Source organism: Sceloporus undulatus, chromosome 8, assembly GCF_019175285.1.
Source record: "Sceloporus undulatus isolate JIND9_A2432 ecotype Alabama chromosome 8, SceUnd_v1.1, whole genome shotgun sequence".
NCBI classification, from domain to species: domain Eukaryota; kingdom Metazoa; phylum Chordata; class Lepidosauria; order Squamata; family Phrynosomatidae; genus Sceloporus; species Sceloporus undulatus.
The window spans coordinates 32543152-32556751 of NC_056529.1; the positions used below are offsets into that span (position 1 = coordinate 32543152).

General features: G+C 43.4%; 1 protein-coding gene across 1 annotated transcript in view; it reads left to right on the plus strand.

Annotated features, from left to right (window-relative positions):
* Window positions 1-4828: 4828 nt before the first annotated feature.
* Window positions 4829-13600, plus strand: part of XPO6 (exportin 6) — a 39636-nt gene continuing 30864 nt past the window's right edge. The window contains exons 1-3 of the mRNA XM_042437654.1: window positions 4829-5893; window positions 12262-12352; window positions 13422-13534. Of these exons, the coding sequence (XP_042293588.1) occupies window positions 5891-5893; window positions 12262-12352; window positions 13422-13534 (207 nt within the window). The 5' untranslated portion in view covers window positions 4829-5890. The remainder of the gene's footprint in view (window positions 5894-12261; window positions 12353-13421; window positions 13535-13600) is intronic.

Sequence of the window (13600 nt, forward strand, 5' to 3'; positions counted from 1 at the left end):
TGGCCACTGGCTATCATCTTTTTTTAAAGTCCTTTTTCAAAGTTCAGTTAGTTTGCTGTTACAGGCCCTGTCCTCAGGGGGTGTTATCCAATGGTCAATACCGAAGTAAAGTTTAGCTGTAAGATTTGTTCAGAGGAGGTTTACCATTGCCTTCCCCAGAGGCTGAGAGAGTGCAACTTGCCCAAGGTCATCCAGTGGGTTTTGTGGCCAAGGTAGGAATCGAACCCTTCTCTCCAGAGTCATAGTCCAACACTCTCCAGAGTCATAGTCTAACACTCAAACCACTATGCCACTTAGAATCACCCAAATCCTAGAAGCCACTCAAATTGATGACGGAGAAAAACAGGCTGCCCTTAAAGTCCTTAAGGGACCCTGTCATTTCCCAAAGTCCAGAACGGATCAAACTTAACAACGGCTTCAGGATCCTGCAAGATTTATAGCTCATTTGCATGTTAATCCACTGAATCACATTTGACTAAATTTGAGTTGCCAGAAATCTCAGAAACAGCTTCAGAAAGTCTTTTAGATTTGTCTTCAAGCTGCTAAGGGAATTAGTAATGTTAACCCAGTGTTGGCTGTGGCAGCACACTAAGCAGGAGGCTTTTAGAATAAATATATCACATTTTCCTCCCCAAATGAAGGCATAATTTGATGACAGGAGCCATATATATATATATATATATATATATATATATGCATGCATGCAGCATTCTTTAGCAGGGCTGGCCTATTATTAGGAAGAAGGAGGCACACATAGCTCAGGTAGGAGATGCTAAGGGGCAGGGAAGGGCTAAAAGACGTCTTGGAGGAAAGGGTTGTATGGGGCTGCATCCACACTGCAAAAATAATCCGGCTTGACATAATTTTAACTTCCAAGGCTCAATGCTATGTAAATCTTGGAATGGTAGCATTAAGCCATGGCAGTTAAAGTTCACTACGTCTCAAATGAACTGACTTTCTTTCTGTCCGCTTTCTGCACTGTTCAATTCTGACATCTGTACATGGCGATGGGGAACACAATGGCTTGGACGATCCTCACTTTAGTGTTCAGAGTTACGTCTTTACACTTTAGGGTCTTGTCCCGTTCTTTCATAGAATCATGGAGTTGGGAGACCGCAAGGGCCATCCAGTCCAACCTCTGCCATGCAGGAACTCTCAATCAAAGCATCTCTGACAGATGGCCATCCAGCCTCTGTTCCAAGGAAGGAGACTCCACCACACTCCGAGGAAGGAGTGTGTTCCACTGTCAAACAGCCCTTACTGTGAGGAAGTTCATCCTAATGATGAGCTGGAATTTCTTTCCCTGGAGCTTGCATCTATTGTTCGGAGTCCTGTTCTCTGGAGCAGCAGAAAACAATCTTGTTCCCTCCTCAGTATGACATCCCTTCAAATATTTAAACAAGGCTATCATATCACCTCTTAACTTTCTCTTCTCCAAGCTAAACATCACCAGCTCCCTAAGTTGTTCCTCGCAGGACATGGTTTCCAGACCCTTCACCATAGCTGTCCTTCCCAATCCTAGCCTTCTTCTTATTTCTAGACTACACTCAACGTTCTGATAAATATTTGATCCAGTTTCCAATATTTGGGGATTCTATGACTATTTTTGACTCTATTTTTTACTATTTCAATTGTTAACTGCCCTCGACTCGATCTTGACCCATGGCGACCCTGTGGATGAGACATCTCCAAGACTCGCTTTCCTCCACTGCTCTGCTTAGGTCCTGCAAACTCATATCCATCATCTCCTTTATAGAGTCCATGCATCTACAATGAGGTCTTCCTCCCTTTCTACTTCCCTCCACCTTTCTTAGCATTATTGTTTCTTCCAATGATACGCGACTTCTCAAGATGTGTCTGAAGTACGACAGCCTCGGTTTTGTCCTCTTGGCTTCCGGGGAGATTTCTGGCTTGATCTGCTCAAGGACCCAGTGTGATATTAACTTTTGTGTTCATTTGTATATATCTTTGCATTTTAGGATCTTCTCTAGTTCTTCCATAGCCACCCTCCCCATTATTTAACCTTCTTCTGATTTCCTGGCTGCAGTCTCTATTTCTATCAACGTTTGATCCCAGGTATGAGAACTCTTTTACTACTTCTATTTCCTCATTGTCCGGTTTGAATTTGTCTTAGATCCTCTGTGGTCACTGTTTCTTGTTTTCTTTATGTTCAACGGTAATCCTGCCTTTGCACTTTCTTCCTTGATCTTTTGTCCCAGGTCTTTGAGGTTTTACTGCTAGTATTATGGCGCCATCTGCGTATCTCAGATTGTTGATATTCCTTCCTCCTATTTGCACTCCTTCTTCTTCTGTGTCCAAGCTTGCTTTCTTTACAATATGTTCTGCAATATAAGTTGAACAAGAAGGGCGATAAGATGCAGCCTTGACTGATTCCTTTTCCAATTGTGGACCGTTGTTTCTCCATGTTCGTTTCTGACAGTAGCCTCTTATCCTGAGTACAGATTCCTCATCAGGATTATCCCATGCCTTTAAGGGCCTTCCATACCCTTCCATGATATAGATGCAAAGGCTTTGCTGTAGTCTTTAAAGCACATGCTGGTTTTCTTTTGGACAAAGAGATGCTGATTCACTGAATGGCCGCAGGGTGTCTCTCCCTTTATTGTAATCCCTTTGGAGCGGCGTCTTGCCCTGGACAAATATTTAACTAACATCAACACTGGGAGTAAGTTTGTTTGGTTGTGTTTAGTTATGCAACAGGCTACGGTCCTGGGAATATTATTATTATTATGCTTTATTTATATGGGCCCCATACAGACAGGCCAAAATAAAGCTGCTTCGGGTCACTTTGGAGGTATGCTATTTCAATGATGCATGCGTCCTAAGAGTCCAGAAGCTGTGCCAAAGCTGTGCTGTAGTCCTTGGTCTGTCTGTATGGGGCCATGGATTTGCACTCAATGGCTCTTGCAGCGGAGTAGACTTCAATAGGGATGCTATTATACAGTTTAGAGGGATCTTGGAGCACCTTTGAGACTCATTGAAAGAAAGGAGTTGGCAACAGCTTTCCTAGACTTCAATCTCCTTCCTCAGATGCATATTTATTATTATTATTATTATTATTATTATTATTCAAAGGTAATAATAGTCTGTAAAATCAATATGTAAAGAGATCCAGTTTGAGACCTCTTTAGCTGCCCTGGCTCTGTGCTGTGGAATTATGGGATTTGTAGTTCATTGTGGCACCAGAGCTCTCTGAGAAAGCTAAATGTCTCACAAAAAACTACAAATCCCAGAATTCCACAGCAATGAGCGGTGGCAGTTAAAGTGGTGCCAAACTTCGGCGCTTGAAGCTCAACATGTCTAAGACTGAGCTTCTCGTCTTTCCACCTAAACCCACCCTTCATTATTCCTTTTCTGTTTCTGTCGACGACACTTCTATTCAACCGGTTCATCAAGCCCGCAGTCTTGGCTTCATTTTTGACTCTTCCCTGTCATTTATTCCCCAGATCCAGGCCACCGCAAAGACCTGTAGATTCTTTCTCCACAACATTGCCAAGATCCGTCCATTCCTCTCAATCTCTACTGCCAAGACTCTAGTCCATGCCCTAGTGGTTTCGCGACTAGATTATTGTAACCTCCTTCTAACAGGGCTTCCTCTTTCACACCTCCATCCTTTAATATCTGTCCAGTATTCAGCTGCCTGTATTGTCACATCCGCTCGCCGCTTTGACCATGGTTCTCCTCTTTTATCCTCCCTTCATTGGCTCCCCTTCCCCTTCCGCATCCAGTACAAGCTTTTGTTACTGACTTTCAAAGCCCTCCATGGGTTGGCCCCTCCTTACTTATCTGACCTTCTTTCTCCTTACATTCCTACTCGCACCCTCCGCTCTGGTAGTCAGGGTCTCCTGTCACAATGTAGGACTACCACTGCCCCCTCCCGAATTCGTCCCTTCTCGCTTGCTGCCCCTTACTCCTGGAACCTTCTTCCCCCACATGCACACCTCATCACTTCTCTGCCCAGTTTCAAAACTGAATTAAAGACTATATTGTTTAGAGAAGCATTCCCAGAGGTGAGCCCCTCTCTGACCCAGGAAGCCTCCTTCTAACCATCCATCAAGAAGCCAAGCCCTTCCTCCAGTCCATCTGCCTTGGTCCAGGCCTCGGAGGTGGAGAAGAACTGCTGGACCTGATCCCATTCCCCACCACCACTCCCTTCTCCTTTTGTGTCGTGTCTTCTTAGATTGTAAGCCTGAGGGCAGGGAACCGTCTGACTAAAAAATGGATGTACAGCGCTGTGTAAACTTACAGCGCTTTATAAATAAAGGTTAATAATAATAATAATAAACTGCATTATTTCCTCAGTGTGGCTGGACAAAAGCCCCAACCGTGCTCCGCTTTCCTTAAAAACAGGTGGCTGCACCCACACTGCGGAAATAATCCAGTTTCACACCGCTTTAACCGCTGTGGAATTCTGGGATTTGTAGTTTATTTTGTGGCACCAGAGCTCTCTGACAGAAGAGAATAAATGCCTCACATATAACTAACCCCCCCCCAGCACTGCATAGCTAATAGAGCCGTGGCAGTTAATGCGATTTCAAACCGAATTATCCCTGCGGGTTGGACGCAAAAAACGGACTAGGAATGAGTAAGGTAACAAATGCGCATGCGCGCAAAGCCGCTCTGGGCGTTAACTGAGAAACACAACACAAGCTCCTCCTTTTCCGCGAGAAAGGGGGCGTGGCTTAGTTTTGTGAACGCTCCAATAAGAGCGGGCGTCGTGGTTGACGTCATCTCCCCGGAGGAGGGGGGAAAGGAGAAAAGGGAAAGGGTTCACTTCCGGTGCGACGTGAGTCACTTCCGGTGCGAAGGGGACGAAAGTGGGAAAGAAGAGCGAAGGGAGTGTATCTCTTGTGGGCGTGGCGTTTGGAGACGGTGGGCGTGGCCTGAGGGGAAGAAGGAGAAGGAAGGAAGCGAAGGAAGGAAGGATGCGCTGCTGGAACTTGGGGCCTTTGCTGCTCTGAGGCTGAAGGGCCTGAGATCGAGAGAGAGCGAGAGAGAAGGGGCTGCCCTTCGCCTTCTTCCCCCAGAGACGCCCCTATAGCCTCCCCTCTGTGGGCCCCAGCTCCAGGAGAGGCTCCTCAGGGTCTCCATCTTGGGCTCAGCATAGGCTTCTGCTGCTGCTCTAGTTGCCATTAAGGAAAGGAAAGGGAGGGGAGTGGGAACCCCTCAGAAACAGACCCCTTGAATAAAGCCCCTCTTTCAAAGGGGCTCCTCCGTTTTAGGCTTCTCTTAGACCTCCCTCTTCTCTAGTTATCATCAAAAAGGGGAGGAAGGGGGTATATTGCAACATTTTGGACCCATTTTCCAGCTCCTATTAACTGGAGGGTGCAGAAGAAAAAGGGGAGGGTAGCTGGAGCCCCCCAAAATACCTGCCCCTTTCGCCCCTTTTTAGGACCCTGTTTCAAGAGAGGGTCCCCCAGGCTTTCCATTTTAGGCTTATTTTAGACTACTTCTTCTCTACTTATCATTTTAAAAAGGGGGAAAGGGTTCATATTGTACCATTTTGAACCCACTTTCTGTCTCTTGCAAATGGATTTAGGCAGAGGAGGGTGGGAGAAGGCCAGGTTATAGTGGGAGCCCCTCCGAAAAACAGCCCTCCTTGAAAGCCCCTGTTTCAAGGGAGGCTCCTCAGGCTCTGGATGTTTAGGTTTTCTGACTCCTGTGAACCAATGGGTTTCTGAGGGACGAAGAAGAAGGGGAGAGGGATTTTAGATAGTGTGAGATATATACATATATATATACACACACACACACACACAATGGAGGAAGAAGGCCCTCCTAGGAAACTACCTCTTGGACAATGACATGAGCTGAGAGAGGGGGAAAATCAAGCCAGAAAGGAAAAGGATCCCAGACAACCTCCCAAGCCACCATGGTAAGTTTACATTGTACTATTAGCTTGTAAGTAATGTGTACATTTGGAAATACAGTTGTCCCTCCGCCTTTACTGGGGTTAAGGGGTGAAAGACCCCCCGTGAATGTGAGAGAAGCACAAATGATGTTAAAAACCATGCTATTTTTACCCCTCTCTAGGAATCTCCAGGTCCTCCAGTGCAACTTTATGGTCGTAGCATCATGCTAGAAGGCCCACAGATGCCCAGAGAAGTGTTTTCTCTAGGAAAGTCTAGGTCCTCCAGCACAACTCTATGGTCAACTTCTGGCAGAATCATAGAATTGGAAGAGACACCAAGAAGGGCCCTGATCCAATCCACCCCCCATTCTGCCATGCAGGAACTCTCAATCAAAGCATCCCGAGACAGATGGCCATCCAGCCTCTGTTTAAAGACCTCTAAGAAGGGTGACTCCACTACACTCCAAGGGAGTTTGTTCCACTATCAAATAGTCCTTACTGTTAGGAAGTTCCTCCTAATGTTGAAGTGGAATCTCTTTTCCTGCAGCTTGCATCCATTGTTCCGGGTCCTATTCTCTGGAGCAGCAGAAAACAAGCTTGCTCCCTCATCAATATGACATCCCTTCAAATATTTAAACAGGGCTATCGTATCACTGCTTAAACTTCACTTCTCCAGGCTAAACATCCCCAGCTCCGTCAGGCGTTCCTCATAGGGCTTCATGGTTTCCAGACCCTTCACCATTTTAGTCACCCTCCTTTGGACACATGGCTCCAGTTCCTCAACATCCATTTTGAATTGTGGTGCCCAGAACTGGACACAGTATTCCAGGTGGGGCCTGACCAAAGCAGAATAGAGTGGTGCTATTCCTTCACTTGATCCAGACACTGTACTTCTAAGTTGGCGCTGGAGGACCTAGAGATTCCTAAATAAGAACGTATTAATCAAAACCGCGAATAATCAAATCTGCAAACAGTCAAAGCTGCAAATGCGGAGGGCCAACTGTAATAGGGATCATTTGCTAACATTGTTCATCTTAATCCATTGGTGTTGTCCTTATGGTCCAGATTTGGCTGTGGGATGCAGAGGCCAAGAGGATAAACGTGCCTAAGCCTGCCTAGTAAGTTCATGGGTCGCTATCTTAGCCCCTCTGGTTCACCAGCAAAGTAAGAACTGGATGAGCGACTGGCTGCTGACTGTCTTTCCAAGGATGATTTCAAGGATCTGGAAAGCTTGAGTATCCACTGGGGTTTGGTTCCAGGACCCCCTGTGGATGCCAAAATCTGTATATTTTCAAGTCCCATTAATTACAATGGTGTAATAATAATAATAATAATAATAATAATAATAATAATAATATTTATTATACCCCGCTCTTCAGCCAAGGCTATCAGAGTGGCTTACAAGGAGAGCACTTCTTCTTTCTTTGCTTAGGACCGATTAGGGAAGGCGTTGGGCCTACCTTTCTCTCCCTCAGAGGCCAGGATGCAGTCAGATGCCTTCTGGGAGGGCTCAGTTCCTTCAGGGAAGCCTGATGGCATTGGCCTACCTTCTCTTCAGCATCTTCTTTCTCTGAAGATGCCAAAGCCACAGATGCTGGCGAAACATCAGGAATAAACTCTTCCAGAACGTGGCCACATAGCCCCAAAAACCCACAACAAACTGTGGATGCCAGCCATGAAAGCCTTAGTGGTGTATGAATTGATGTTTGGAGATTTTAAGGCACTAATAGGGATGTATAATTCAGTACAGTATTAGTATTTTATTGACTGTTCAATTGCATTGCATTTCTTTAATGATGTAATCCCGCTTTGATCCTTGGAAGAGGCGGGATGTATAAATAATAATAATAATAATAATAATAATAATAATGGTTGTTATTATTATTATTATTATTATTATTATTATTAGGCTTCACATTTCCAGGTGAAATAAGGCACAGGACTCCTGTCCGTTTAATGGTTGCATTGAGGATGCATGAAAGGGGGTTGGACTGGATGGCCCTTGTGGTCTCTTCCAACTCTATGATTCTATGAGGAGGGAATTTCAGTAGGTGTTGCTCATCACACAAGCAGTGCCTCCTGATATTATCACTTCTACACAACTATTAAAGGCACAGGAGGCATGTCTCTTACTTCGCCTGGCAACACAAACTGCAGCTGAGTTTTGTTTTGGTGGAATGGGTCCAGAGATTGTTATATTTGTAATTTAAAAAAAGAGCAATGTTAATTTTTGTGGCCATGGATGCTCATTTGATTCCTGGTTAGGTACTGTCAAGGTAACTTACTATAACCAGCAAAGAATGTTGTTTAATGAGGCAGAGCCCCAAGGGAGACTACCAATGCATGGTCTAGGAGCTGCAGTGTAATAAAGATTCATATGTGTCAGTGAATTCATAACACTATTAGTCCCTAGCTATGTGTGTACAGAAGAACATATTGGTTTGTTTGTTCATTCATTCATTGGTTCAGTTTATACCCTGCCTTTCTCCAGCCATGGGACCCTAGGCAATGTAAAGAAAGTGCAGCTGAAACCCTAATAACAAAACGTTTAAATACCATTCAGCAATCCTATTAAAAACAGTAAAACGGAACTTGGGTCTTTGAGCTTTTTATTAGATTTTAAATGCCAGCTGATCAATAGTGTAAAATGGGTTTTGCTTTTAGGGACACCATCCTTTAAAGACATTATCCTAATTCATTCTTGCTGAAACAATATAGCTAGCAGTGGAAATTGTGTGGTCCTCCATCTGATGTTGGACTACAACTTCCAGCATCTTCACAATTGGCTTTACTGGTTGGGGCTAGTCCAATGATGTCACTTTCTTTCTGAAGTTCGTTGCCACTTGCTATTGGCATAGAAAGGTAGCTTATGATTTGTGATTTTGATCTGAGTTAGAAGGACTTGGGAAAACATTTGGACTTTAATTGATAAACCTTGCTTTACATAGTATTTTGTATGGGTGTTGGATGGTTTTCAGTGTTATTTACATGGCGTCATTGCAAAATATAAGCTAGTAACATGTTTAAGTGGTGGTTACAATTGTTTAGGATATATAATATTTAGTTGACATACCATATCTTAGGCACGTTACAGACGGGCCCTTTGCAGCGCATCCACAACGTGCTAGGGTTGCCTCGGGGCGGCGCATGCATACGCTCCGCAACCCTAGCACGTCATGCATGCACCGCAGTTGCACAGCACCATACATACGGCGCACGTATGTGTCACGTCGCAGCTGTGCAGCTTCCAGATGGAGCTGCGCAGCTGCGATGTAATAGCGCCGTCTTTGGGGCTTTGCGGTGCCACAAGAAGGAGCCGCTTTTTTGAGCTCCTTTGCTGCGCAGCTGCACCGCGCAATTTGTATGCTGCAGCACAGTTGTGCAGCAAAGAGAGGCACTGAGGAGGCGCCTCTTTTGGGCGGTCTGTAACACGCCTTAGTTTCTCCCTTCTAACAGCTGGAGATTTGAACCATGGTTTCTCAGAGTACTAGTCCCATGCTCAAAACCACTACACCTCTCAAGTTCATATTCCTGCTGAGTCTTCAAGCCGACTGAATCATCTTGTATCAGTGTCTCAGCCCCTTTCTTGTGTTCTGTGCAAACAGATTGTACACAAAAAGAGATGTTCAGCCTTAGTTGGATATTTTAAAAACCACACCAAATAGTGCAGGTATAGTGAGTACTTCGCGGCGCTTGAGTGTTGACGGTGGAGAAAGAAACGCTGACTAAGAAGTAGCATGCAAGGGATAAATTGCACAAACCTCTCACTTCCTCTTCCAAAGAGCACTTCTGGGACCCATGAAGTAAGCACACCTATCTTTTTGAAATGTTTGGCAACCTACATGGGAGGCGTGTTGCCATACTGCTGGGAAAGTTGTGCTTTCTCTACAACTCAGTGAACATGGTGGGTAAAGCAGCTTTGTAGAGCAAACTTCTCTGCCACCAACAGATACCACTCCTCAAAAGAGCAGCAGTAGTTTTATACACTATAATATCTCTTTCAAATTACTCTCTAGCAGGTGACTTTGCAGGATGGCTATGCTTCCAGTGCTACAGATAAGGAAAGTGTGGAGAGACAACTCTTACTAGTCATAGAAAGTTAGGAAAGACCCAGGTTTCCCAGGGACTACCTACAAGGACCTAAATAATGTCCAGAAGGTAACTGTTGGATGCACCTGCTTCCTTTCTATTGCTACAGAAGACATGTTGCTTGGCAATTGTCGAAAGGACAGTTGTGTTAGTGTGGTGTAGCAAAATAAGACTAGTGATCCTAGCCAACCTTTTCTGCATTGCTTGACAATATAACCAGTCTTTATCCAGAGGTAGGCAGATAATACATTGAGATCAGCATTAGATATCTGGATGACTCACAGCATATTGGCATGTGCTTTTGCTTTCCAACACTTATCAGTACAAACAATAATTTGACTTACTCCACCTAAGTTAGGCTGCTGACTTGAAGAAAGGTTGTGGCAAGTAGCAGTGGACCTCTCTTGTAAAAGGAGCATGGACATTGTACAGTTGTACTGTTGATTTACTGATTTACATAGTAGTAGTATTAGCAGTAGCAGTAGTAGTAATAGTAATAATAAATTTTATTAACTGCCTCTCCTTAAGGCTCGAAGCAGGATACAACATAATACATAAAACCATTTAAACACATTGAGTTAAAACACATAAAACACGGGACACATTAAAATAATCCAGATGGAGCAGCTTTCACCTAATGAAGGCCCCATACAGACAGGCCAAAATAAAGCTGCTTTGGGCCACTTTGGAGGTGTGTTATTTCAATGATCCACACATCCTAAGAGTCCAGAAGCCATACCAAAGCCACAATCCAGTCCTAAGGAATGGAGTGCAACTTTAGTGCAGCTTCCAGACTCTTACAACACATGCATCATTGAAGTAGCATACCGCCAAAGTGACCCAAAGCAGCTTTATTTTGGCCTGTCTGTATGGGGCTGAACGTAACAGGATAGACAGTAGTGATAAAGGTACAAAACAATATATAAAATCAATGCATACTGTCTACTTGATAGCAATAAAATATGTGGTGGACTACATTACCCCATGAAGTCTTACAAAAGAAGTCTTTGATATTCCTAGAAAGAATAAGCATTGGAGCAGCGATGTTTGAGAAACCAATGCTTGTCTGAGCTCAGTCCACAGCATATTTTCAGGAAGGAAAAGAACGATGGTAGTCAGTGGGCACAAATATGGTCCTAATCCTGGTTCTCCATATTAGATAGCCTAGGAAACACTGTGTTGGAAGATTGTCTCGTGAGAGGGAAGAATATTCCATGTTAAGGGTGCCATTGTGCTGAATGCCCTCCTTTGAACAGATTTTCATTTCTGGCGCTGAAAATTCCTGAGTTCAGAAGTGTCCTTTTCTTAAATTCTGTATCTATCGCATATATCTGTCAGATTAGATCTTGGGGTCCTTGCAGAAAGCCACAACTTTCCCAACTCTTTCCTTTCATCCACCTTTCTTTGTGCGCTGAGATTCAAGACCAGATGTGAGAAAGGAGATACAGTACAGCTGCTTTTAGTATTCAGGCCAAGCTTCTGTCGGGAAAGATTGACAAGCCTTTTCAAAAATATTAATGATAGATAATAATGTGCAAAACAGATGTGATAATGAGAGGAAAATGTGGAAGATTAATTTCACCATCATTTGTCAAGACGACCAGAAAATAATTTTCTCCCATGGGATCTTTAACATGTTAGCATATAAAACGCCGGTTTGCTTTGACGTTCTTTGTAATTGCAAATGACCTCTGAGCAGGCAGTCTTATGGGATGTACATTATATTTTACTTCTACAAAGAGAAATGAAAATTCGGTATTCTGTTGCTAAGATACAAGCTGTCAGTGTGCAAGCCAGCCCTAAATTCGGTTCCGTTAAAGCAAGTTTCTGAGTTTCAGCTGAACTGTTTAAGACACCCAAATGTGATGAAGCCATCGCTTTCAAACAGGAGTGGGCAAATTGGAAGGGCAAGGGGCTGCAGAAGTCCCTTAGGAGACCTGTTTCTGGAAAAGAAATTGAATTTTCTGTCCCTAGATGTCCTCTAAGGGACATGTTTTGGAGCCTTTCTGGGCCATTTTAACAACATTATGTGAACAGAAATCTAGAAACCTCCTTATTCTGTATAAAGGATGCTCTCATGTACTTGGAATATGCTTAAGTTTGCTCATAAGTTAAGGACTGGGAGTAGATGAAAGAGATTGGGATTGAAGAAGGGCGGTAAATAGGAGTGGGGAGAAAGGTGGATGTTCGGCACTGTAAACAAATAAGAGATCCTAGTGGAAGAATTTGAAAGACGTGATTTTGAATTTAGCATGGTCAAGACATTCAAAGTGCTAACGCTTTTCTTGAAATGTATTCAACAGGCATCTGAAGAGGCTTCGCTGCGAGCTTTGGAGAGCCTGATGACAGAGTTTTTCCACAATTGCACTACTAACGAAAGGAAGCGTGAGATCGGTACGTTCATGTGTATTCCCAGCATCTACAACAAACTTTCTCCAACTGCTGTAGCAAACAGCTTGGGCTGTGAATCACACCAGAAAGAGATTTCAGAGTTAACAGATTTAAAATGAGAGTGTCCTTTTATATATAACTTCAAATTTTGTTGCATTCATAAAACTCTTTGAATAAAAGCAAACATGATGTCAGGTACTTTTACTCTTTCTTCTTTTTCTGATGTGGCAAACCCCCCCTAAATCACAACTGGACAGTTCAGTCCTTCCTTGAGTCATGATAAGGACAGTACTAATATCTTCAGTCAATACGAATAGCTTTCAATCAAGTCTTGTATAGAAGCAGCAAACACGGCCCACCTGCAGAAATGTGTGTATGCAATCCAGAACATCTTGAACTGTGAATAGCAAGCCATCCAGAAGGAACTGTTGCTTTCCTTGGAAAGTGGGTAACAGCATAGCTAATTTCCCTCCATGAAGGGTTGCCAGGGAGGTTCTGTACCTTATTTCAGTACATAAATATAAAATACATTTTCATAGTACAGATGAAATGCACAAAGACTGTATGAATTACAGTATATAGCTTTCTGTGATACAGAACTGCAAGAATCTCTGCTCACAAGATTCTTCTTTTCTCCCACTTGCTCCTGCCTTCTGCATCCATTTGAACACAGGAATAATTTGCATTCCAGAGTAAGCTCCCAGCGGACTGTTTCAAAAGTGTCTTTCTATGCCAGGAAACATGGATTAGACGCCCAGCCATTATCTTTAGGCATCCAATAGCTGGAAGGATGATCAGCTCTGACATGAACAGTAATAATAAGCCACTGTTATTCTCTCATCTCAATTTGACAAGAATTTGTCAGTTACAGTGGGGCTATCTCTTACCTCCCAAAAAATGTACTTAAATAATTGGTAGACCACTACTTCTTGTAGTGGCAACAGCGATGATGCTTGACAACCTGTGAGATACTTTTCCGTTTAAGATGCAAGAATCAGTTTTGAAGGTGTGAATGAACTGATTAATGGATTAATGAATTTTAACCCATTTGTAAATTATTATTCTTTTCCAGAGGAACTCCTAAACAACTTTGCCCAGCAAATCGGCGCTTGGAGATTCTGTCTTTATTTCCTTTCAAGCACGAGAAATGACTATGTAATGATGTACAGTTTGACGGTGTTTGAGGTGAGATACCAAGCAAGAGTGAACCTACCAAAAGCATGCTACTTACAAGAATTCTAAAGTTAAATC